Source organism: Amblyraja radiata, chromosome 9 (assembly GCF_010909765.2).
Source record: "Amblyraja radiata isolate CabotCenter1 chromosome 9, sAmbRad1.1.pri, whole genome shotgun sequence".
In the NCBI taxonomy this organism is placed as follows: Eukaryota; Metazoa; Chordata; class Chondrichthyes; order Rajiformes; family Rajidae; genus Amblyraja; species Amblyraja radiata.
This window is the reverse complement of record NC_045964.1, coordinates 68672754-68698318: the sequence shown is the minus strand read 5'-3', so window position 1 is coordinate 68698318 and position 25565 is coordinate 68672754. Positions and strand designations below refer to the sequence as shown.

Sequence of the window (25565 nt, the reverse complement as noted above, 5' to 3'; positions counted from 1 at the left end):
TGACCACTGGTACTGTCTGTGCGAGGCCTGTAAATTCTTGCTGTGACTGCATGGGTTTTCTCTGGGTGCTCCGGTTTCGTTCTACATGCAAAAGATGTACAGGTTTGTAGGTTAATTGGCTTGGGTAAAAATTGCACATTGTCCCCAGTGGACAATGTGATCGGTGGTTGGCACAGACTCGATGGGCTGAATGGCCTGTGGTTCCACACCATCTCTAACGTCTAAAGTGATCAAATGCACCAGCATTTGAACTTTAGCTTCAACTTGTATTTGGTGGTGGTGTGGAAGATACAAATGTAACTGGCACAATACTTAGCTGGCAGACCTATGGAACCTTGTCTAAAAGTTCAGACTGTTCAGACTGTCCTGGTTCCCTGTGTTTCAGTAAAATGCACTAGTTAAAACCCTACCTACCAACTTCAAAAGGGTGACTGATTCTGCTTTTAAGGAGGTCATAAGGAATAGGAGTAGAATTAGGCTATTTGACCCATCAAGTCTACTCCGCCATTCTATCATGGCTGATCTATCTCCCTCCTAACCCCATTCTCCTGCCTTTTCCCCATAACCTATACTAAACAATAATCTATCTCTGCCGTAAAAATATTCACTGACTTGGCCTCCACTGCCTTCTGTGGCAAAGCATTCCAAAGATTCACCACCCTCTGACTAAAGAAATGTTGCCTCTTTCCTAAATTAACGTTCTTTAATTCTGAATAACTGCTTTAATTCTGGTAGTTGGTGTTATCCATCATGCTGAAGATTGTGTATTTATGTTTGAATCATACAAAACAGAAACGAGCCCTTCATCCCAACTTTCCAATGCTGACCAAGGTGCCCCATCTATGTTAGTCCCACTTGGCCTGTATCCTACTAAACCTTTCCTATCCATGTACTATAATTGTTATAGTATCTGCCACAAATGCACAACTTTTTCTTGCACAACCATTAAGTAAAAATATGCCATAAAGCCAAATAAAAGCTAGAAGCTTGGTGTGAATTAATCAGTGTCAATAGGTTTATAGTTTTAACATTAACAGACGTTACTGGCAAGCTTCTAGAAAGAACGTGATGTTTGTTTTGCAAGATCTAGTTTAGAGATACAGCACAGAAGCAGGCCCTTTGGCGCACCGACCAGCGATTTCTGCACATTTGCACTGTCCCACACGCGCTTGGGATAATTTTATAATTACATCAAGCCAATTAACCTACAAACCTGTAGGTCTTTGGATTGTGAGGAATCCGGCGATCCCAGAGAAAACCCAAGGGGGGGAGGAAACGTACAGACTCCATACAGACTGCACCCGTAGCCAGGATTGAACTCGGGTCCCTGGCGCTGTGCATCCATGCCACCCATAAAGCTGACTAGGCTTGAGAAGTAAATATTACATTTTCACTACTCTGCTCTCTTTGAAGAGATTTTGTTTTGCGAACCAAGTCACTCTGTAAGTGGTTACCTAACAGTATGTAAACATTTCGGTGGCAAAAACCTGTTTTGGCCAATCGTCTTGTTTGGGTTTGTACGTCTTGTTCTTCTAACAGTAGAGAACTCCATGTCCTGTTGCATTTTGCTCCAAATTATAACATTTGGGACATCATAAAATTTGTCCATCTGATTATTACTGATGTTTTTCCAGAAGCTGTCACTAACTTTTTCCATTTAACAGTGTAACCTTATCTTGAACGGTTACTGGCTTTCCCTCCTAAAAGTGTACATTCTGGCATTCTGAGGTTGAGTGGAACTGTCATAATGCCCTTCCAAGTCAGAAGAGCACAGATAAGTGATTCAACCCATCGAGTCCACTCTCTAGATCATGGCAGATCTATTTCCTCCTCAGCCTCGCTCTGCTGCCTTCTCCCTGTAACCTTTGCCTGACACCAGTTGCTAATTGAGAACCATTATCCGATAGGTTTCTTCCATCTATGCCGCATCTGCTCCCAGGATGAGGTGTTCCACACCAGGGCATCGGAGATGTCCTCATTCTTCAGGGAACGGGGGTTCCCCTCTTCTACCATAGATGAGGCTCTCACCAGGGATTCTTCGATACCCCGTGACACTGCTCTCTCTCCCCATCCCCCCCCCTCACGGGCAAAGTTCCCCTAGTCCTCACCTTCCACCCTACCAACCGTCACGTTCAATAAATAATCCTCCGTCATTTTCGCCACCTCCAACGTGACCCCACCACTTGCCACATCTTCCCATCTCCTCCCCTTCCCACCCGAACCACCCCCTCTCCGGGCACTTTCCCTTGCAACCGCAAGAAATGCTACACTTGTCGCTTTACCTCCCCCCTTGACTCCATTCAGGGACCCAAGCAGTCTTTCCGGGTGCGACAGAGGTTCACCTGCACCTCCTCCAACCTCATCTATTGCATCCGCTGCTCCAGATGTCAGCTGATCTACATCGGTGAGACCAAGTGTAGGCTTGGCGATCGCTTCGCCGAACACCTCTGCTCGTTCCGCAATAACCAACCTGATCTCCCGGTGGCTCAGCACTTCAACTCCCCCTCCCATTCTGTATCCGACCTTTCTGTCCTGGGCCTGCTCCATGGTCAGGGTGAGGACCACCAGAAATTGGAGGAGCAGCACCTCATATTTCGCTTGGGCAATTTACACCCCAGCCGTATGAACATTGAATTCTCTAATTTCAGGGAGCCCTTACTGTCTCCTCCTCTTCTCCCTCTAGCCCTCTAGCTCCTCTTCCTTTCTTCTTCCCGCCCCCCCACCCTCACATCAGTCTGAAGAAAGGTTTCGGCCCAAAACGTTGCCTATTTCCTTCGCTCTATAGATGCTGAGTTTCTCCGGCATTTTTGTCTACCTTCAATTTTCCAGCATCTGCAGTTCGTTCTTAAACATCCAATAGGTTTCAATGAGATTCCCCTAGTACAGGCCCAGAGCCAGCAAACACTCCTTGTGTGTCAGCCAAGTAGCCCCAGGATCATTCTCTAAACCTCCTCTGGACCACTTTCAACACCAGCACATCCTTCCTCCGATATGGGGCCCACAACATATTAAGCCCTTATCTATTTGAGACCTTTATTGCATCAAACATTTAAAGCAGGGTGATTTAAATTATTTCAACAAGCCCACATCCCAAAGACACGCATGTTTGTAGGTTAATTGTCCTCTGTAAATTGCCTCTTGCGTAGGGAGTAGATGAGAAGGAGTATCATAGAAATAATATGAATGCTGAAGAGTCTGAAGAAAGGTATCTACCTGAAACGTCACCCATTCTTTCCATCCAGAGATGCTGCCTGTCCCGCTGAGTTACTCCAGCATTTTGTGTCTATCTTCGGTGTAAACCAGCATCTGTAGTTACTTCCTACACAGTATGAACATTGATCGGCGAGGACTTGGGGGGCTGAAGGGCCTGTTTCCAGGCTGTATCTAAACTAAGTCAACAGTATCTTAGTCCAGTCAATCTAGCAAATTTGAGGGTTACCCACCACTAATTGCAAAATAATTTATTCTATTGCAGTACCTTCCAGTATGGTCCTTTAAACACCATACTAAGTCCTAAAAAATCCTAGCATGGGAATTGGGGTAATTTGCATAATATGCAAATTAGCTCCCACCTTTAGAGAAAATTCATATTTCATAATTTATTTCATAAATTCATGAACATGGCAACTTGTCTAACATGGTACTCCATAGTTCAGTCCAGAAATAGCTTTAATTAGCATTCAAACAACCTTCAATAGCCTTCAAATGCATTCTAACTATCTTCACTATAATTATAGCCTTCAAGAAATTGTCATCAAATCTTATTAAAATATTTTGGCTCTTGAAAAGACTACTGGAGTTATAGAGCATTTGAAGGCTTTTTGAAGGCTGGTATGCCTGCAAAACCTGTCATCGTAATTTCAATAGCATTAAGCATTCAAATGCATTAGAGTACTCTGCTTTGTAGGTGTATGAAAGGAATCTGTATATTGTGTATTTAAGAAAGGTAATTACCCAATTGAACCCTAACCTTAACTTGTGAGTATTGTCTCTATTTTCAAATGAACAGACAGCCATGGCTGAGTGTGTTTTCTGCAAGACGGGTTTAGAAGATGGCCAGGATACTGTAATACTACGAGAAAAAGGGAACGAGAGTATCAACAAGGCCAGTGAGCAGCCAGGAAGTAGTATAAGAACTCATAAAGGTCAGGTAGTTCACACAGAATGCAGACGGGTTTTCACTCATCCACAGACTATTGCAAACACACAGGAAAAAGTTAGTGACGAAGATCAGCCCTCACCATATGTCCTTCGGTCAGAAGCTCCAACATTCCTTTTCGACAGGCACTGCTTATTTTGCGGTGAACCAGCTACTTACAATGAGAAAAAGCGTGATGGCATGGATGTTAATCCAGTAAGAACTACATCATTCCTAAATACTGTCTTACATTCATGTGAAGAAAGGAAAGATGAATGGTCTACGTTAGTTGCAGGCAGAATTGCATATGCTCAGGATCTGATTGCAATTGATGCAATGTATCATCAAAGCTGTAATGTAAATTTCAGGATTGGAAAACAAATTCCTCAGCAACAATCTTCTAAACTAGGTAATGTTGCAAAGAAACAAAGGCTTGGGAGACTGAAAGAAGTAGAAAGACATGAAGCCTTTCTGTTGGTTGCTAAGTATCTGGAGGAAAATGATGATGACCAAATTACAATAACAGAATTGATTGAGAAAATTGAGACCTTAAAGGTTCAGAGGTTGCAGCTTATGGCTTCACACATATGAAAATTAAGCTGGTGGAACGTTTCGGTGACAACATCATAATCACCGAGCTGAATGGGAAGCCAAATGTTGCAACTTTTAGACGAACAGCAGCAAATATTCTCCATGACCTTTACCAGAAGCAGAAAAAAGAGAAGATAAGGTTAATAAACACAGTTGTCTCTTCTAATTATGTATATCCAACCAGAGAACAGATGTCATCAGCAGAAGCAGCTGTGAAGTTCATTCCACAGTCACTACTGACGTTGCAAGGTTTTTTAGTTGGCAGAAATACTGATCTGAAGGTAGCACCAATTGGACAAGCTATAATGCAAGCGACCAGGGCATGAGTTATTTCAGATTCAAATGTAAATTATGGCTATTCTCATCTTGATTGGGTGACACCACCTTAAATATTCCAGGTATTACTTGCTGCTTTACCCAATTTTTCATGCTTGCGTTCTTAAGACTGTTTAGATCGATATAGAGGTCGGTGGGGGCGCTGCAAGCCGGCAGCCCTGCCAGCAGCGTGTTAGTTCTATCCACGTTTTTTTAGTGTGCCTAATGTATGTTTTTAATCTTTCTCTGTGTCCTGTGTGGGGGGGGGGTAAGGGGGAAACCGCTTTGGTCGCCTCCTCCACGGAGAGGCGACTTTTTTCCATGTCGCCTTCCCCGTGGCCTAACATCGAGGATCGCTGCGGCCTTTCCCGGAGACGCGTCTGGGGCTTCAGCTGCAGGCGCAGCGTGGACTCTCGTCGCGGAGCGGGCGTCCCCTCGCCGGGGGGGGGGTGCTCCGTTCGCTGGCCCGCGGCAGCCTGAAGCCGCGGCCTGCGGAGATCCAGCTGGCGCAGCGTCGGCAGCCTGGGATCCCTCGTTGGGGACCCGGGAGGGGAAGAGCTCCGACCGCTGGCATACGGCCAACTTCTACTGCGGGCGCGGCAGCAGGGCTCGAAATTAGCGTTTGCCCGGGTGCCAATGGCAACTTACAGTCCCGCCGGGCAACCTAAAAGCCATGCCATTTTGCTCGGCTTGGCTAGCAACCGGGACACCGAGCGTTTAATTCTGAGCGGGCCCCCTCTCTAACTCTCTGTCAATCTCCGTCTCCGCCCGCCATCCGTATCCGCGTCTCGGCTCTCCGCTCGGCGCTAGGCTCTCGGCTCTCTGCTCGGCGCTAGGCTCTCGGGTCTCCGCTCGGCCGGCCACCTTATACATGCGCACTGTCACGGCCAGCACATCGGCCGTGGTTATGCGCATGTGCGGCCCTGCGCACTGCCACGGCAACTGGTCGGCGTCGGCCACTTTAATAATAATAAATTTTATATTTAATGGGCGCCTTTCATACAAAATCTCAAGGACACCTTACATAATAACATATAATCGGAATATAACAAGTAATAAAGACATCACAGAGACACAAATTAAAAACAGGATTCAATCCAAAAACAGAAAATCAAACACAGTGTGAAGAGGGAGCAGCGGCAACCAAATCGTGCCAGCGTCCACTCTCTCTTCACGGCAGCCATCTTGGACACAGACCTACAGGACTACAATTAGACAAAAAAAATCATCCCCCCACAGTGGATAGCACTGTGGAGGAAGGCACAATGTCCAGTCCCCACCCCATGTTCACCCCAAAGTCAGGCCTATTGAGGCCACCGCAATTGCCTCTACGGAGGCCCGATGTTCCTGGCCGTTCTCACCGGGTGGTCTTGCCCCGGCGTCGGGAGAGTCCTTTTGGCGGCTGGGCCACTTGGAACGGCCGCTTCCTGGTTGGAGCCCGCGGCTGCCGAAGCCGACAAGGCCGCGCCGGTTTGGAGCGCCCAGGCTCCCGTTGGTAAAGTTGGCGACGCCTCCCCGCTCCGCAGACCCGCAGCCCGGAGTTGTTGCTCTCGACGGTCCAGCTCGCCAGAGCTCCAGCGCGTCGCTCCAGCGCGGCGACCCAGGCAAGGGATCGCCCGCTCCGCTCCAGCGCTCCAATGCTGTGCCGCCGCCGAGGCCGAGGTGCTGGGCGGTTCCCGCCAGGAAACGGCGCTCCAAGCCCGCAGGTAGGCCACGAGGACGGGTCAACGGGCAGCCCGGAGAAAAGGCTGCCACACCGACCAGGTAGGGACCTAGAAATTAAGTTAATACCTACCCCCCACATTAAAAAGACCATATCCCCTACAAACAAAAAACAGGACTCACTAAAAACTATTAAAAAAAACGGATTTAAAACGGACGGCTGCTGGCTAGCAGCCGTTCACCAAGATGGCTCCTCCTCCTTTCTCCCTTGCTGTCCGGTCGCTTCTTCACCGCGATCGCTGAAAAACAACGCAGAATCACTCCCTGGAGCTGGAGTAACTCCCTGGAGTAACTCTTGCTTCTTGGTTTCCTGGTCCTCCAAAAATATTCGAAATGGAATTTAAACTGATGGACCCACCACCACCAAACTCCAAACTCTGAAAAATAACAGCCTATTGCATTTTATCTGTTTATTTAATGTGTATATATATGGTCTATGGTATATAGACACACTGAACTTTTATCTCCTGTTCTGTATAATGCTTACATATTCTGTTGTGCTGCAGCAAGCAAGAATTTCATTGCCCTATCTGGGACACATGACAATAAAACTCTATTGACTTGACTTGGACTTAAGCAAAAAAGGGTTCTTGGGGAAAAAAAAAAGCTGCCTTAAATTTAGTTGCGTCTGGTTGGTACCTATGGTAGGGTACTATTCCATGCTTTAATTGTGCGGGGGAACTCCATGGAGCAGCCAGCTTCTTTGGATAGAAGAAATTGTGTGACATTTCGGGTAGAAACCCATCTTTACATTTCCTCTGGTTTTGGTGTTTTTAGTTTAATTTAAAGATACAGTGTGGAAACAGGCCCACCGAGTCCACGCCGACCACCGATCACCCGTACTCTAGTTCTATCCCGCACATCAGCGACGTAAGTCAAGAGTGTTTTTTTCTCTCACATCCCAGTTAGGACAATGAAATCCTTACTTGCAGCAGCACAACAGAATATGTAAACATAGTACTCTGTAAATAATGTTATAAACGAGAAAACAAAACTCCATACAGACAGACATATTCAGGATCAATTTCGGGTCTCTGGCAATTTTAGGCAGCAACTTTATGGCCAATGTACTGCCCCAATAGCCTTGAATTGAATTAAAACATACAGTAGCTGTAAAGGGGGACATAGCACCACTTAGAGATTTAAGACTGAAAATGGATAGTTTCTTTTTTTTAGAAACCAAAGTTATTAACGTATAATTTTTTGTGTTGGAAAATAAAATATAGTGGCACAACTGGTGGACTTGCTACCTCACACGCCAGAGATCTGTGTTCGATCCTGTTCTCGGGCACAGTCTGTGTTGAATTTGCACATCTCCCTGCAAGCATGTGGGTCTCCTCCCACATCCCAAAGACGCATTGGCTTTGTAGGTTAACTTGTTTCTGCAAAATTGCCCATAATGTGCAGGGAGTAGGTGAGGAAAATGGGATAACAGAACTTGTGTGAATGGGTAGACAAAAATGCTGGAGAAACTCAGCAGGTGAGGCAGCATCTATGGAGCGAAGGAAATAGGAAATCGAGACCCTTCTTCAGACTGATGTGAGGGTGCGAGAGGAGGTGGGAAGAAGAAAAGAAGAGGCGGAGACAGTGGGCTGAGGAAGAGCTGGGAAGCGGAGGAGAAAGTAGGGACTACCTGAAATTGGAGGTCAATGTTCATACAGCTGTGGTGTAAACTGCCCAATAGGTGACGTTTCGGGTCGAGACCCTTCTTCAGACTGATGTCGGGAGGGGTGGGGGGCGGGAAAAAGAAAGGAAGATGCGGAGACAGTTGGCTGTGGGAGAGCTGGGAATGGGAGGGGAAGGAGGGAGAAAGCAAGGACTACCTGAAATTGGAGAAGCCAATGTTCATACCGCTGGGGTGTAAACTACCCAAGCAAAATATGAGGTGCTGTGCCTCCAATTTGCGTTGGGCCTCACTCTGGCCATGGAGGAGGCCCAGGGCAGAAAGGTCGGATTCGGAATGGGAGGGGGTGTTGAAGTGCTGAGCCACCGGGAGATCAGGTTGGTTATTGCGAACTGAGTGGAGGTGTTGTTGGAAGCGATCGCCAAGCCTGCGCTTGGTCTCACCGAGGTTGATCATACGCTGACTAACCATATTTTTGTTTGGAAGTGGAAAGAGATAATAGAAATTGCATTCATTGGAACGTGTAAAAAGAGATGAGATACTGTATTGGAATTTTGCTGCATGTCATTGTGGTATATATCAGTATCAGTATATCTTTATTGTCATTTCCTGAGTACTTACATACCCAGAGGAAACAAAAAAAACCTTGCTCAACCAGTGTCCATTCAGTGTGCAGTACAAATAACAACAAATAACTAGAAATAAAAAACATATATCATGAACAAATTAAACTAAACACTCTACTCTCTACTAAACATCAACAGGCGTTCCGATCGACAGCTGCTGCAGTGTGTCCAGGTTGATGGTTGGTGCGCGATACTTTGGCAGGGGGCTAAGTCCGTTTATCAGTCTTATAGCCTGCGGGAAGAAGCTGAGGAGCATCCTGCTGGTTTTGCAGCTAATGCTCCTGTACCTCTTCCCAGATGGCAGGATGGTGAATATGTGATGCGATGGGTGGTAGGGGTCTTTGATGATGGAGATGGCTCTGTTGATACATCTCTTCCTGTATATGTCCAGCAAGAAAGGGAGTGGAGCACCAATAATCCTGCTGGCGGTCTTCACAATCCTGTCAAGTTGGTGCCGTTCGTACGCCTTGCAGCTCCCGAACCAGGAAGTGATGCCGTTGGTTAATGTGCTCTCGATTGTCCCCCTATAAAAAGTTCGTAGATGTGTAGTGGGGAGACCTGCTTTCCGTAGTCTTCGGAGAGGGTGTAGTGCTTGACCAGTGCTGTGGTGTTGGTTGTGGACGTCAGGTCATCTGACAGGTGGAGTCCTAGGAACTTCACGCTGCTGACCCTTTCCACATCAGCTCCATCGATGTGCAGAGGTGTATGGTGTTGTTTTCCCGCCCTCCTGAAGTCAACCACCATCTCCTTAGTTTTTCCCACGTTGAGAATGAGGTTATGGGATTTGCACCATCCTGTGAGCAGCTTGATTGGTGAATGTTTAGTTTGCGACTTTATTTGAAGCAGAAATAATATGTGAATGCTTCATTGACCATAATTCCAACTGGTAACTACGCACTTCGTCCGAGCACATTATCGCACACGTCATGCAAGTCGTCTTAAATGACCACCTAAACTGTCATTTGGCAATCTAAAAAGCTGCCGAGGTTGCCCGGCTGGCAACAGGGGAAAAAAGTTAAGCGAGAGCCCTGGGCAGGGACTTACCATCCTGAGCGGGGTCCCTCGCCGGGGACCCCTGGAGAGGAGCTCCGACTGCTGGCCCTGCGGTCTGCGGTGCTTCTGGCTGCAGCGTGGCGGGGACTTTAGATCTTCGACCGCTGGCCTGCGGCCTACACCAACTTGAAGCAGCGGTCTCCGGTGGGGAGGCACCGATTCAGGACTTACCTGGACTTTACCTTGTCTACACATCTGGACACCCGCAGCGGCGGCTGCGGAGGGTTGAGGTCCCGACCACGGGGGAAATGGAGGGGGACTGGCCAAATGTTGTGCTTTCCACCACAGTAATGAAAGCTGTGGTGGATGTTTGTGTTAAATTTTTATTGTGTTTTTGTGTGTTCTTTTTTTTATTGTACCGCTGCTGGCAAATTCATTTCACTTGCACTTTATATGCAAGTGACGAATAAAAACTGATTGATTGATTGAGATGCCATTTTTTAATATCAGACACACGGATGCAAAAGATATCAGACAATTTTTATTTTCTCTGATTAAAAAAGCTGAATCATGCAAGTTAAACTCATAATATTAACCTGTGAATATGTTCATCATTTTCACAGATAATAAAAACATGGTTTTGGATACTTGAATTGCTGCTTATATTACAAATTACCTCGAAATTATGAATTTTCTCTAATGGTGGAAGCTAATTTCCATATTATGCAAATTATACCACTTTCCCATGCTAGGATTTTTTAGGACTTTTAGTATGGTGTTTACTGTAATTCACTGCAGTGAAATAAATTATTTTGCAATTAGAGGTGGGTGAAGGTACTACTTTGACTGGCCTATCTTGTTATAGAGTTATAAATACATAGGACACGTCTCAGAAAAGCCTCTGGTGACTAGATTTTGCATGTTTACTATGACTATGCTGGTTCCCTCCAGGGGGTTTAGTTTCTTCCCACATCCTATGATATGTTAGATGGTGGGTGCTTGGCAACTGTGCATTAATGACATGGAAGCAGATTGATGATAAAAGCTTATAAGAAAAATAATTGAGGGAATGGGGTTGATGTGAAGCCAGCATCCGCTAGATAGACTGAATAGCCTGTTAGCATGACATGGTATGAACCTTTGAACAATTGTATGTTGGATGGAACGTTAATTGCTTCCGGATCGTAATAGCAGCAAAATCTGATTAAGTTTGTCTTATTTTGCATTATTTTCTTAAACAATCTTGTCACTTGCTGTTGGGCCATTCTTTGGAAAGTGAACCTAAATATCACACAGGTGACCAGATGGCATCACATAAAGTAATACATAAAAAAATTATTGTAAGAGATTAATCTTATTCATTGCTATTTTCCTACCTACAGAACTATAATGCATGTCTGCTAAAGATATGAACATTCTAGCTTTTTTAAATTCGGAGTTTGTAAGATAAAACTGAGTTATGAAAAATTGCTTCCGTGCGGTCACACAGGTGACCATATTTGACCTCTGACCCTAAGCAAACATTGTCAGCATAACATAAACATTTCACTTGATAAACTTTGAAAAACTTATGAATCATATATACAGTACAAAACAATATACCTGTAAAGGGTCTGTCCAACTTGGGCGACTTTTCAGGCGAGTGCAGGAGATTCTGCGCTTGCCTCATGATTGCCACATGACCGCCACATGTTCACTGATGGTCTCTGGTGAGTCTCCTTCATGGTCCCGAGGAGTTTCCGCATTCTGGGAACTAGTCGCGGCCTCAGTATGGTCGCAGCAAATTTTTCAACATGGTCGCCATGGAGAAAATCGATAATCCTGTAGTCGTAGGTACAGTGGTAGTGGGGTCGCCATGTAGTTGTACGTAGTCGAGGTAGTCGAAGGTAGTTTTACTTTATCACCTTTGCTGACCAGACATCTTCATTGGCTCATTGGGGGAAAAAAACGTAAGGACAAGTTTTCAGAACCAAGGAAAACCGACTGATAATGTTAAATGCCCGCCAAACTTCACAGCTGTGTATCTCTGGCTTCTTAAAAGTTGTCTGGCTTCTTAAAAGTGTCTCCACTCCTTCCCCCACCCCCCCACCCCCACCCACCCCCTTTTCTCCCCCCCTCACCGTGCTAGCCGTCTAACCTGTGTGGGTGTAGGTAGTGTGGTGAAAAAATCTGAGGCAGGCCCTTAATGCTATCAGAATTAGAAGAGATGTATTCCACAATTTTTCATAATTTTGGTCACACACGTGACTAAGAATGGGCCTCGCGTCTTTATCAGGATGTTTCTTTTATCCTAATGTGCCCTTTTCTAGTGGTGTTAATTGGGCACTTTTGGATGGACTGAATGAAGAGTAGAAATGTCTATGCTGCATACAATTAAACGTAGCTTAGCCGTTGGGTTCTGCAAATATTAATATTCAAATCGCTGTCTGGAAAATTCAATGTTAAGGAATAGCAACTGTTTCCATAACATTGCAAATTTAATTTTAATGTGGTTTAAATGTAATTTTGAAGTGACTGTCTTGTGGTTTATCGTCCAAGTAATGTTGATATATATCTGCTCTTTCAGATGTACAAGAGATTGACGAGTCACTGGATTCAAAGGTAAACTTTAATCTTTCCTTTAACAAAAAGCAATGTGCTGGAGTAACTCATTGGGTCAGTGGATAGGTGACGTTTTGGGTCGGGACCCTTCAGACTGATTGTTGTGGGCAGATTGGTGGAGGGAGGAAGGGCAAGGCAAAGCATGGCAGGTAAAGGTTATGTGTAGGAAGGAACTGCAGGTGCTGGTTTAAACCGAAGGTAGACACAAAGCTGGAGTAACTCAGCAGGTCAGGCAGCATCTCCGGAGAGAAGGAATGGCTGACGTTTCGGGTCAAGACCCTTCAGACTGTCGGTGAAAAGGGAAACGAGATATAGACAGTGATATATAGAGAGAGTATAGAACAAATGAATAAATTATATGCAAAAAACGTAACTATGATCAAGGAAAGGTGGAGCCCACAATGGTCCATTGTTGTATTATGTAAACACAGGTGAGGGAGAGTTTTGATAGGCAGATAGTTGTGGCAAAGGCCACAGATGAAAGAGGCAAGGAATGAAAATATGTGAATTGTGCAGGAAGGAATGTTGGAGTGGAGAGGGGAGGAAACTGATGTGAGTCCAGACAGGACATAGGAGGGGTGGAAGAAAGGGTGTGTGAGCCAGAAAGGTAACGACGAGAGGGGAGGGCTTATTAAGGGTCACCTATAATTGGAGAATACAATGTTCATACTGTTGGAGTATCTATCTTGCCTTGCTGAGAAGCTGCAGCAGAGATCGAGTGATAGACAATATTCGGCCTTTCGAGCCAGCACCACCATTCAACGTGATCATGGTTGATCATCCCCAATCAGTACCCAGTTCCTGCCTTCTCCACATATCCCCTGACTCTGCTATCTTTAAGAGCCCTATCTAATTCTCTCTTGAAAGTATCCAGAGAACCGGCCTCCACCGCCCTCCGGGGCAGAGAACTCCACAGACTCACAACTCTCTGTGTGAAAAAGTGTTTCCTCATCTCTGTTCTAAATGGCTTACCCCTTATTCTTAAACTGTGGCCCCTGGTTCTGGACTCCCCCAACATCAGGAACATGTTTTGTGCCTCTAGCGTGTCCAAACCCTTTATAATCTTATGTTTCAATAAGATACCCTCTCATCCTTCTAAATTCCAGGGTATACAAGCCCAGCCGCTCCATTCTCTCAGCATATGACAGTCCCGCCATCCCCGGAATTAACCTTGTAAACCTACGCTGGGCTCCCTCAATAGCAAGAATGTTCTTCCTCAAATTAGGGGACCAAAACTGCACACAATACTCCAGGTGTGGTCTCACACAAGGGCCCTGTACAATTGCAGAAGGACCTCTTTGCTCCTATACTCCTCGTGTTATGAAGGCCAACATGCCATTCGCTTTCTTCACTGATGATATAGCTGCTTGTGGTCATGAAAGATAAATATCGGGTGCAGAGAGGAGTAAAGGTGTGCAATGAACTATTGCAAACTGCACTGATGTTTAGACTTTCCTCCACCTTCAAGGCCAATAAATAGGCTTTTCATTGAGGAAAGGAATGGGATAGGATATGAAGCTGGTTGCAACACAGCTGTCAGAAGGCCTGTTTGTATGATAGAATCAGCAGAGTGGTCCATAACTGGAATGTCATGATTTTTTTTAGGATTGAGGTTGACTTGCTAATAACCTTTCCCTCCACCCTGCCTGAATTAGCACTTTTTTTTCTCTTCCCCTCTCCCACATTCTTTTCTCTGGATTCATAATTTGCAACTCTTTAACCCAACTGTCTCTTGGCTTGTTTTAATCTCTGGCCATTGTTCTAACCATATGCTTATCAAACTCCTCCCCCCCCCCCCCCCCCCCCCCCCCCCCCCCTTGCCTGTGTCCCCCTATTACCTGTCACTCTTTGATCCTGCCTCCCCTCTCTAGCAGCTTTCTTCCCCATTACAATCAATCTGAAGAAGGGTTCTGACCTGAAATGTCATCTGGGATTAATGCTTTGAATTGTTTTCATGTTGCAATTTCAAGTGTGCCAGTGTATAAACATGTTTTAATTCATTTTGGGAAAATGTTTATGCCTTTAAAGTGCCCTTTTCTAACATTTGTCTGAGAGCCAAATGTTTAATCTCATCTGCCGCTAAGGCATGCATGTTATCTTTCATAGCAGCATGGTGGTACAGCTGGTAGAGCTGCTACCTCTGCCAAGGAGCAAGGTTAAATCATGACCTCGGACACTGTCTGTGTGGAGTTTGCACATTCTCCCTGTTACTGTGAATTTCCTCTGGGTGCTGCGGGTTCCTCCCACATCCCAAAGACATGTAGGTTTATAGGTTAATTGGGGTCTGTAAAATTCCCTTGGTGTGTAATGAGTGGATGTGAAAGGGGGATAACATGGAACTAGTGCGAACAGGTGATTTCCATGTTTAGTTTCTCTTCTCTGGGTGGAGTTTCATTGCTTCTAGCCATTTTTAATTTAAAACTGCATTTAATGCTTATTAAGGTGATGTGAATTCTACATTTGCACATTCCCTTTCAGTCAGATCAACAGAGTGAACAATTAGATCAGTCAGCCGGAACTAGAGTTGTTGCTGGGCAGATCATGGACTCCACAGAAGAATTTGGAGAAAGTAAATCTGATGAAGATGAAGCTGCCTCAGAAGAAGATGTGAACACAGAAATAGATGTTCAAAAAGGCAAGGCCCAAATATCATTTAATAAAATGTAATAAAATGGAAATGCAGATGCTGGTTTATACCAAAGATAGACAGAAAATGCTGGAATAACTCAGCAGGTCAGACAGCATCTCTGGAGAAAATGGATAGGAAGAATGGTCCCAATCCAAAACATCAGCTATCCATTTTCTCCAGAGATGCTGCATGACCCACGGAGTTACTCCTGCAATTTGTCTGTCCCAAATATAATTTTGTTTTGTGAACTTTCAAATGATGAGTTTATCACTAGGTTATTAAGAAGCCCACTGGAGTTATTGTGGACCTAATCTACCCCGTCTCCTCCCCCTTTCCTACCTTCCTCACTACCTTCTGGGTTCCTCTGGTATAAAGCCAAATGCAGCAGCACTTTGTAGGAGTTTGCTTTCGGGAAGCCAGACTGACGGGGCCACTTATTCATGTTGGTTATTTATTGACCTACAAGGCTGAGTGCCTATATCATGTGAAATAGTTGGCTTGTTTGCAATTTTTGAATAATTGGCCCCAATACAATAGTTGCTGTTGCTCCAACATCGCTGTACCCCTTTGTTTATCTTCTGTGTTGCTCAATGTAGCCTTGTAGCAAAGGCCAAAACGTTATAATAGCGCTGGGACTACACTATTAGACATGTATTGAGGGTGCTATTAGAACAAGAGAGTCAAGGATTCTTTTTCCATCGGAAGAAGTGACCCCTGTCATTCCCAACCCTAACCCAAGCCCATCTCCCTCCTCGCTTATTACTGGCACTAGCTGCCCCCACTGGGGCAAGTCATCTGCAGTTGTTGCGTGACTCTGTTATACCTAAAGTATATGGTTCCTTAGGAAGAGATGGTCATTCACTTTGTATTTCGGCCTTAATTCTGTTGTTGAATGAGTAACATGAAGTAAATACTTTGCATTGACCATAACATGGCAATATAAATGGCTATTTTCATTCATACAACAGCCTGATAATCTGTTTTCATGCACGGCAATTTTTCTTGCAGAATTCAGTCTGCAAGGTCAGTGTAGTTTAAAATTGGGGGGAAAAATGCAGTGCCAGTGCTGTTATAGTGAACTAATGTACTGAAAGTTGGTCTATTAAGTGGGGTTGCGATGTAGAGTCTGTATTAAACTTGCAGATGAATTTTTTTTGTTTCACAAATGGTCTACCTTCTAATGTACTGTTGGTTGCCTACCAGAGTAAAATTTGCTGCTGAGCCCTACAGCTTTTATTTGACTCTCTGTGAAACTCTTCCATCTAAAAATAAGATTTGATCATATCACTTGCATGCTGTAATGAGATGGTCAGCAGTATTGTAAGCAGGTGTTTGGTTCTTCCCGTCCATAATTAATATTATGCCACGTATGCAAAGGGAGTTTCTGTACACAATGAAATGTGAAATGTTTTGTTGGATCGCTCAATCAGTGCAACTTTATGGTGATTCTTATCATTTTAATGTTACATTGAGTTAAGCTGGGAGGTAGCCCGTACAATTGGCCAAACGCTGCATTTTTTAAATTATAGAAGAACATTTTTGAGTAAAATTTATTTTACTGCTATTTTCACCCAACGTTTACTTTGAATTGAACCATGTCAAGGTGCCCTGTTAAATCTATGAATAGCTAGGGGAAATTGATGTGATCGCCTGATTTAAATCCAGTTTAATTTTGTTTGTAAACATTGGATGCAAGTTGCTGTTGAGCCATTTTGTATGTGTTAGATCTGAAATTGGAAGCTCGTCATAAAGAGTGTGTTACAAACATCAATTTGGCTAGCAAAATGTTAATTTTACTGGGCAATCTTCAACACGATAGAAACATAGAAATTAGGTGCAGGAGTAGGCCATTCGGCCCTTCGAGCCTGCACCGCCATTCAATATGATCATGGCTGATCATCCAACTCTGTATCCCGTACCTGCCTTCTCTCCATACCCTCTGATCCCCTTAGCCACAAGGGCCACATCTAACTCCCTCTTAAATATAGCCAATGAACTGGCCTCGACTACCCTCTGTGGCAGAGAGTTCCAGAGATTCACCACTCTCTGTGTGAAAAAAGTTCTTCTCATCTCGGTTTTAAAGGATTTCCCCCTTATCCTTAAGCTGTGACCCCTTGTCCTGGACTTCCCCAACATCGGGAGCAATCTTCCTGCATCTAGCCTGTCCAACCCCTTAAGAATTTTGTAAGTTTCTATAAGATCCCCTCTCAATCTCCTAAATTCTAGAGAGTATAAACCAAGTCTATCCAGTCTTTCTTCATAAGACAGTCCTGACATCCCAGGAATCAGTCTGGTGAACCTTCTCTGCACTCCCTCTATGGCAATAATGTCCTTCCTCAGATTTGGAGACCAAAACTGTACGCAATACTCCAGGTGTGGTCTCACCAAGACTCTGTACAACTGCAGTAGAACCTCCCTGCTCCTATACTCAAATCCTTTTGCTATGAAAGCTAACATACCATTCGCTTTCTTCACTGCCTGCTGCACCTGCATGCCCACTTTCAATGACTGGTGTACCATGACACCCAGGTCTCGCTGCATCTCCCCTTTTCCTAGTCGGCCACCATTTAGATAATAGTCTGCTTTCCTGTTTTTGCCACCAAAATGGATAACCTCACATTTATCCACATTATACTGCATCTGCCAAACATTTGCCCACTCACCCAGCCTATCCAAGTCACCTTGCAGTCTCCTAGCATCCTCCTCACAGCTAACACTGCCCCCCAGCTTAGTGTCATCTGCAAACTTGGAGATATTGCCTTCAATTCCCTCATCCAGATCATTAATATATATTGTAAATAGCTGGGGTCCCAGCACTGAGCCTTGCGGTACCCCACTAGTCACTGCCTGCCATTGTGAAAAGGACCCGTTTTCTCCTACTCTTTGCTTCCTGTTTGCCAGCCAGTTCTCTATCCACATCAATACTGAGCCCCCAATGCCGTGTGCTTTAAGTTTGTATACTAATCTCTTATGTGGGACCTTGTCGAAAGCCTTCTGGAAGTCCAGATACACCACATCCACTGGTTCTCCCCTATCCACGCTACTAGTTACATCCTCGAAAAATTCTATAAGATTCGTTAGACATGATTTACCTTTTGTAAATCCATGCTGACTTTGTCCAATGATTTCACCACTTTCCAAATGTGCTGCTATCCCATCTTTAATAACTGACTCTAGCAGTTTCCCCACTACCGATGTTAGACTAACTGGTCTGTAATTCCCCGTTTTCTCTCTCCCTCCCTTCTTAAAAAGTGGGGTTACGTTTGCTACCCGCCAATCCTCAGGAACTACTCCAGAATCTAAAGAGTTTTGAAAGATTATTACTAATGCATCCACTATTTCTGGAGCTACTTCCTTAAGTACTCTGGGATGCAGCCTATCTGGCCCTGGGGATTTATCGGCCTTTTGCAAGAGTTTGATAGCCAAGCAATCTTTCTGGACCATTTGGAAAAACCCACACACCTAAGGCAGGTACATGTAAACACTATGTAATAAACCTTGTTCCTTTTGTATTTTGTTGCTTGGGTTTCAGGGCCTGAGTTATATAACCATATATAACCATATAACAATTACAGCACGGAAACAGACCATCTCGGCCCTACAAGTCCGTGCCGAACAACTTTTTTCCCTTAGCCTGCCTGCCTGTACTCGTACCATAACCCTCCATTCCCTTCTCATCCATATGCCTATCCAATTTATTTTTGAATGATACCAACGAACCTGCCTCCACCACTTCCACTGGAAGCTCATTCCACACCGCTACCACTCTCTGAGTAAAGAAAGGTTGAGCAACCTAGGACTTAATTGACTGGGGCACAGGAGGCTGACAGGTGATCTTATAGAGGTGTATTAAATCAAGAGGGGAAAAGCTAGGATGAGAGCACAGTCTTTATCCAACGTAGCGAATCAAGGACCACAGCACATGGGTTTAAGGTGAGAGGGGCAAGATTTAATAGGGATCTAAGGGGCAACTTTCCCACTCAGAAGGTGTTGAGTATATGAAATGACCTGCCAGAGGAAATGGTTGAGGCAGTTACTACAACAGCACTTAAAACACACTTGGACAGATACATGAATAGGAAATGTTTAGAGGGATACTGGCAAAACGTGGCAGGTGGGACGAGTGTAGATGGGGTATCTTGGTCAGCATAGATCTATTTGTGCCAAAGGACCTGTTTCCATGTTGTGTGATTATATTTCTTATAACTGCTGGCCTTGTGTTCATTTCATTTTATTGTTTCTCCCTTCAATATATATTTTTATACTTAACGTGCCTAGCTCTAAGAGCTGAATGTTTCCCATATTGAATATTGGAAGATTACTCAATGGTTTCAAATGTAACATATTCATGCAGCAGACGAATACTGGAGATCTGAATTGAAAATGGAAAATGCTGTTAACTCTGGGCTAAGAAACAGCTCAAGAGAGGCAAACTCTACAGGTCAATGATTTTTCATCAAACTATAGTTTGTACAGTCTGGCATGTAAAGCAAAAAAACTTATTTTGTGCTTAAATCAAATTATGCGTTTTGCTTTAAATCCTATAGCAATTGGTGGGACTGCTGACGGTGAATTATGTGTGTTTCCCTTCCTCTTCGTGGACCGGGAGTACCTAAGCTGCACTACCGATGGAAGAGATGATGACAGACTCTGGTGTGCAACAACCTACAACTATAATCAGGACAAGAAATGGGGATTTTGCGAAAGTGGGTGCATCTCTATTTTTCTTTAAGTGCAATTTACATACCTAAATCTCTCTTTGCAAAACGTCAAAGTATTAAAACTTGAATGTTGAAGGTGCTAGTTTTGCAGCCTATTGTAAGATTTGGGCAAATTGTTAATTTCCATGGAATGGCAACATTCTTTTGTAACCTGTTCTCTCCTGTCATGTTAATATCCTTGAATCTTAATTGTAAGAAGCATATTTATCCATTGATATAAACATGAAATATTTGCAATAATCAGTACAAGGCTAATCTATAGTTACAAAATGCTGGTTGGCTTTCATATAAAATGATTGGACCTTCTGTGAAGACTATTTGGTCTACATTTCACGATTGAACAAGTAATTGCCCTTTGCCAGCCTGTAATTTTATTTTGCTACACACCCACTGCATGTATTGGCATTGTAATTTGTCTTAAACAAAATCTCATCTTGCAGAAATTTGACGTTTATGTTATTTATTGCATTTTTTCTCGTGTTCCATTTGAGTTCTAGGCAGAGTTTGCATGATTTTCAGTTTGACAATCTACCTGAAATTTAGACAAGGCGTCAAATATTTAAATTGATTCCTCAATCTAGAGATTTTGCGTCTACAAGTCAATTTAATTTATAGAATGCCAAGAGCCCTTGTATTATTGTAACGGTAATTTTACAATTAAAACTCTAGTTGGTCCTTGACACACTTGTCTAACAACTCTATTCTAGCTAATGAAGAAGCCAGTCAAAGGAAATTTGCACGGGAAGCCGAGGTAATTTATCATACGGGAATGAAAATGATTAATGGCACAAGTAGAAAGAATCTAAAGAAAGAGTAAGTATTCTGATTTTCCATTCTGAATGGCTCATTGTGCTCATAAGACATAGGAGCAGAATTAGGCCATTCGGCCCATCAAGTCTGCTCTGCCATTCAATCATGGATGATCTATCTTTCCCTCTCAACCCCTTTCTCTTGCCTTCTCCCCATAAACTTTGACACCATTACTAATCAATCTCTGCTTTAAAAATACCGAACAAATTGACCTCCACTGCCATCTGTGGCAATGAATTCCACAGATTCACCAACCACTGGCTAAAGAAATTCCTCTTCATCTCCTTTCTAAAGGTTTGTTCTTTTATTCTGAGCCATCTGGTCCTGGAATGTTTTAATCCCTCTAATCCAACAGATTGCTACAAACCTTTCCTTGTATGATTTTTTTTAGCGAGAGGTGCTCTAAACGGATGGCTCATTTATTAGATGTGCAAGATTGACATTTGTTATCCCGTTCTATTGGCCATTGAACCAAGTTGTTGGGCCATTTTGGAGGATGGTTATGGTTCAATCATATTGGGATCTAGAGTCGAATATAGACCTGATTGGATTGGTATGGCAGACTTAATTCCCCAAAATGCATAATTTGTTAGGTGAATCATCTTAATTCATGTCGGTAGTACTGAAACTAACTCTTAACTTCATCCATCAAATGTGGATTGAAGTTAAATTTCAGCAAATGCTGTGGGAGAATTTAAACTACAATTTGTCCATTTGGTCTGAGACCCATGGTTACATCCAGTAACATAGCGGCTGTGGTAACACATCTTCAAACCAGGGAGCAGCATGGCAAATTTATTTTCCATGCCCTATGGGTTAGGTTTTACTTAATCAATAATTGACGATCTTGAATGTGCCAGTTTAGAACTCCCAAGCACCATTGATTCTTCATGGTCCTTTGGAGTTTGGCCTCTGGGAGAATTATTAATGTTGGATCAAGTTCAGGTATGCAGGGAGTTTCGAAAAGGAACTGGTGCCTATCAGTCTTCCTGTGTTCAAGGCATCTTTGTAGAAACAAGGAACTGCCGATGGATGACGCAAAGTGCTGGGATAACTCAACAGTTCAGGCAACATCCCTGGAGAACATGGATCGGTGACCTTTTGGTTCAGGACTCTAGTCTGGGCTCTGTATCTAAAAAAAGGGTCTTGGCCCAAATCCTAGCCTATCCATGTTCTCTGGGGATGCTGTCTGACCTGCTAAGGTGCTCCAGCACTTTAATGTATCTTTTGTTTTCAATATCTGGACACTATTACAAGATTTTAAAATGTGCTGGAAGTCAGATACTCGTGAATCTTGTCTTCCATTCTGCTGGACCCTGCTTAAAGTGATCCTCTGGCTCTGCCACCCGAGGCCTTGTAACTTGCCATGGATGTGTAAATTACTCGTTCTAAGCATCCCTCCCCAGTCTAGTTTCAGTCAAAAAACACTGAATCGAACACTTGATCGACTAATCTTTATTTTAACAAAACACAATTACAGTTCCCACCACTGTACCTAACCACCGCGGGTTCGATCCTCGTATCTGCCTGTTCAACCCCTTTCGGCCTCGCTGAAACAGAGACACTCCAGAAGGTCACGCAGTCCTAAATACTCTCCCAGAAGAACGATGCAGGACCTTGTGGCAGCGGACTTTTATACGTCCCGGGACCTCGAGGGGCCGAACCACATGGAGGTGGTCTCTTTACAATCCAATTACAGATATCGATTAACCTCATACATAACAGACATTTCCCTAACCCAATAATACAGCACCTAATACATTGTATTCAAACAGGGGTTCTCAAGGCAGCAAACATAGCAACGTTTACCCTGATCTGCAAGAAAACCAGACAAGGCTCAATACCTCATCCAATCAACACTTGGCAAAGTAGAACTCTGCAACATTATTTACAAGGTGTATTGCAGTACTCCAATTCATTCTATGCATTTTGCACCTAATTGACAGGGTCTGCAGATGTTCTCATTCTTTTCCTGCAGCTTGGATCTGGGCTCTCGACAAACCGGCACCACTCTGCAGCTTGTCCCAGTTCTGCAGAGAGCACTTCCAAATTGGCCAAATCTCCCAGCAGCCTTGAAGCTTTTACCCCATTTTAAAGTCCTAGCCTCTCCAATCTGGCCAGGATTAACAGATGTACTGGAAGCCCCCACTCCAATAATCCAGCTAAGTGTAGCCATGAGGTTAAAGCAGGAGCCCCATGATGTCAGTGTATCAGATTGGGCATGGCCTGGCTGATGATTAAATGGTTTGAAGTTATGATCATTGAGAATTTGAAAAACCTCAGGTGTTGAGTTCACTACAATGCTGTCATTTTCATGTGGACATTGTCGATAGTAAAATGGAATGGGGTGGTGGTACAATGGATTAATTATGCTTTCAGTGCAATGCAAAAGGATTCAGAATTGATCTAACAGCTCTTGGCGTGAGCACATTTTATGAATTGTGTGCAATTCATCAGAAACGTAGTATTCTGATCACCATCAATGTTTCCATTATAGTACATTGCTGTTGCATCTATGTTTTTTTTTTTTCATTACACTTTAAATTCAGAGGCTATCAAATACTTCTGAAAGCAGCTGAAATGGGAAGTACCAAGGCCATGGAGAAGGTTAGCTATGCCATGCTACTGGGCGATTACATGCAATTGGACATTGGAGCTGCAAAGAATGACTTTGAGATGCTTGCTGCGCTGGGATCGCCAAAAGGTCAAACAGTAGGTGTGCTTTAACTACACGTAGGAATGAAGTGAGCATGCTGGTTTAAATCGAGGGTAGACACAAAATGCTGGAATAACTCAGCGGGACAGGCAGCATTCCCGGAGAGAAGGAATGGGTGACGTTTCGGGTCGAGACCCTTCTTCAGACTCTGAAAGGTCTCGACCTGAAAATTCACCCATTCCTTCTCTCCAGAGATGCTGCCTGTCCCGCTGAGTTACTCCACCATTTTGTCTACCTTTGCTTTAAGTACACAAACTTTATTTGTGACTCTTGCTGCAGTTTATTGCAGCAACAGTAATTTGAATTTAAATAGTAACGGAGTGTAACATAGATCCGTTGCATTGTTCCTTTTTAGAGCGACAACGTTTTAAAAGTTAAAGCTGGTTAAAATCTGAAGTTCTACTTACGGCCCTGTCTCACGGTGCGAGTCCACCCACGAGTGATCCCGAGTTTAAAACAAATCAAACTCGTGGTAATCACGTAGAATTAACGTAGCGGGAACGTCGGAACTCGTAACGCTAACGGCAGGTACTCGGCAAACTTGTTAACTCGTGAAAATCTTTCAACATGATGAAAGATTTCCACGAGTCAAATTTACTCTTGAAGTAAAATTTTTAACTTTTAAACTCGTTGTAAGAACGTAGTAGCCCGTGAGTTTACAGTAGTGACTCGTGGGTCTACCGTGGGCACTCTTTAACTCAGCGGGACAGGCAGCATCTCTGGAGAGAAGGAATGGGTGACGGGATGACGTTTCCAAAATTCTGCTGCGTCTTTGTGTTACTCCAGCACTGTGTGTTCACTTTATGTCAACCAGCATAGCCATTTCTTGTGTATGACATTATTTGTTACGAGTCGCGAGTTAACAAGATTCCCGAGTACCTGCCGTTAGCATTACGAGTTCCCGCTACGTTAATTCTACGTGATTACCACGAGTTTGATTCGTTTTAAACTCGGGATCACACGTGGGTGGATTCGCACTCTGAGACGGGTTTAACTGTCTGTGGACATTGTACCTGAAATGGGCAATAATCAAGCTTTTCAACCATTTTCACCCCCCCCCCCCCCCAGATGTTTCAGAGTAAAAATGCCTTGTGTTTATTGCTTTGGCAAGTTATAAATAATTTTGTACTTTTTGATTTGGCTTGTCAATATTAATTGCTGATTTGAATTGAGGGAAGGGTGTGAGAATTTTGATTGAATCTTCTAAACTTCTCCCTGCCCAAAGAATACAGTATATTGCTTCACCTGCCTGCCAGAGCTTAGAGCTTTAGTTTTGGATATTTTATTCCTTGTACAGACTTCTGTGCATGCCTCTGGAAAATCTGAAACCTTTTCTTCATGCATGCTTGAGCCACTTTAGCTTAGATACAGCATGGAAACAGGCCCTTCGGTCCAGTGTCCATGTCGACCACCAATCAGCCATTCGCGCTGGTGCTGTTATCCTACTTTCTCATCCACTTCCTGCACTAGGGTCAATTTACAGAGGGCAATTAACCTATAAACCAGCATGTCTTTGGCATGTGGGAGATAACTGAACATCCAGAGGAAATCTACATGGTCATGGAAGAAGATGCAAACTACACAGGCAGCACCCAAGGTCAAGATTGAGCCCGGGTCTCTGTTGTGCTGTGAGACAGCAGCGCTGTCATCCATCAAAAGCTACTGTGCACAAGATCCCTTAAATCTTTGACTCCCCTTCCACAATTACCTACGTGTAACAAAGGAGATTGTGATTTGGCCCATTGGGGTACTCAGGCAGTCACCTAGCAAAGCAGGTACATTTTCCTTCCACTTCTGTAACTTGTTGCTTTTCACGGCCAACTTTATTTGGGAAAACCACTTAAGTCCATTGTTGGCTGTGGGCTAGGTGACAATGAGTAATGAAGAAGGGTCTCGCCCCAAAACACCCCTTATTGCTTTTCTCTGGAGATGCTGCCTGACGCACTGAGTTGCTCCTGCTTTTTTGTTTTTGACTTGTATTTGAGCACATATCTGCACTAAACACCTGGCCAATAAATCTAGCAGCACAGACAGCATCTGAGGGTGAGTGGTCAAACCCAGGTCCCTATAGATGAGGCA

The 25565-nt window shown here is 44.0% G+C and overlaps 1 protein-coding gene across 2 annotated transcripts in view; it reads left to right on the top strand.

The window, feature by feature from the left end:
* sel1l (SEL1L adaptor subunit of ERAD E3 ubiquitin ligase) overlaps positions 1-25565 on the top strand; it is a 53173-nt gene that overhangs the window by 7903 nt on the left and 19705 nt on the right. Inside the window, exons 2-7 of one of the 2 annotated variants that reach the window (XM_033027695.1) lie at positions 12576-12610; positions 15089-15245; positions 19594-19680; positions 19787-19945; positions 20668-20773; positions 23320-23482. In XM_033027695.1, coding sequence (XP_032883586.1) covers positions 12576-12610; positions 15089-15245; positions 19594-19680; positions 19787-19945; positions 20668-20773; positions 23320-23482 — 707 coding nt within the window. The remainder of the gene's footprint in view (positions 1-12575; positions 12611-15088; positions 15246-19593; positions 19681-19786; positions 19946-20667; positions 20774-23319; positions 23483-25565) is intronic. The other variant, XM_033027696.1, reaches the window with a different exon arrangement.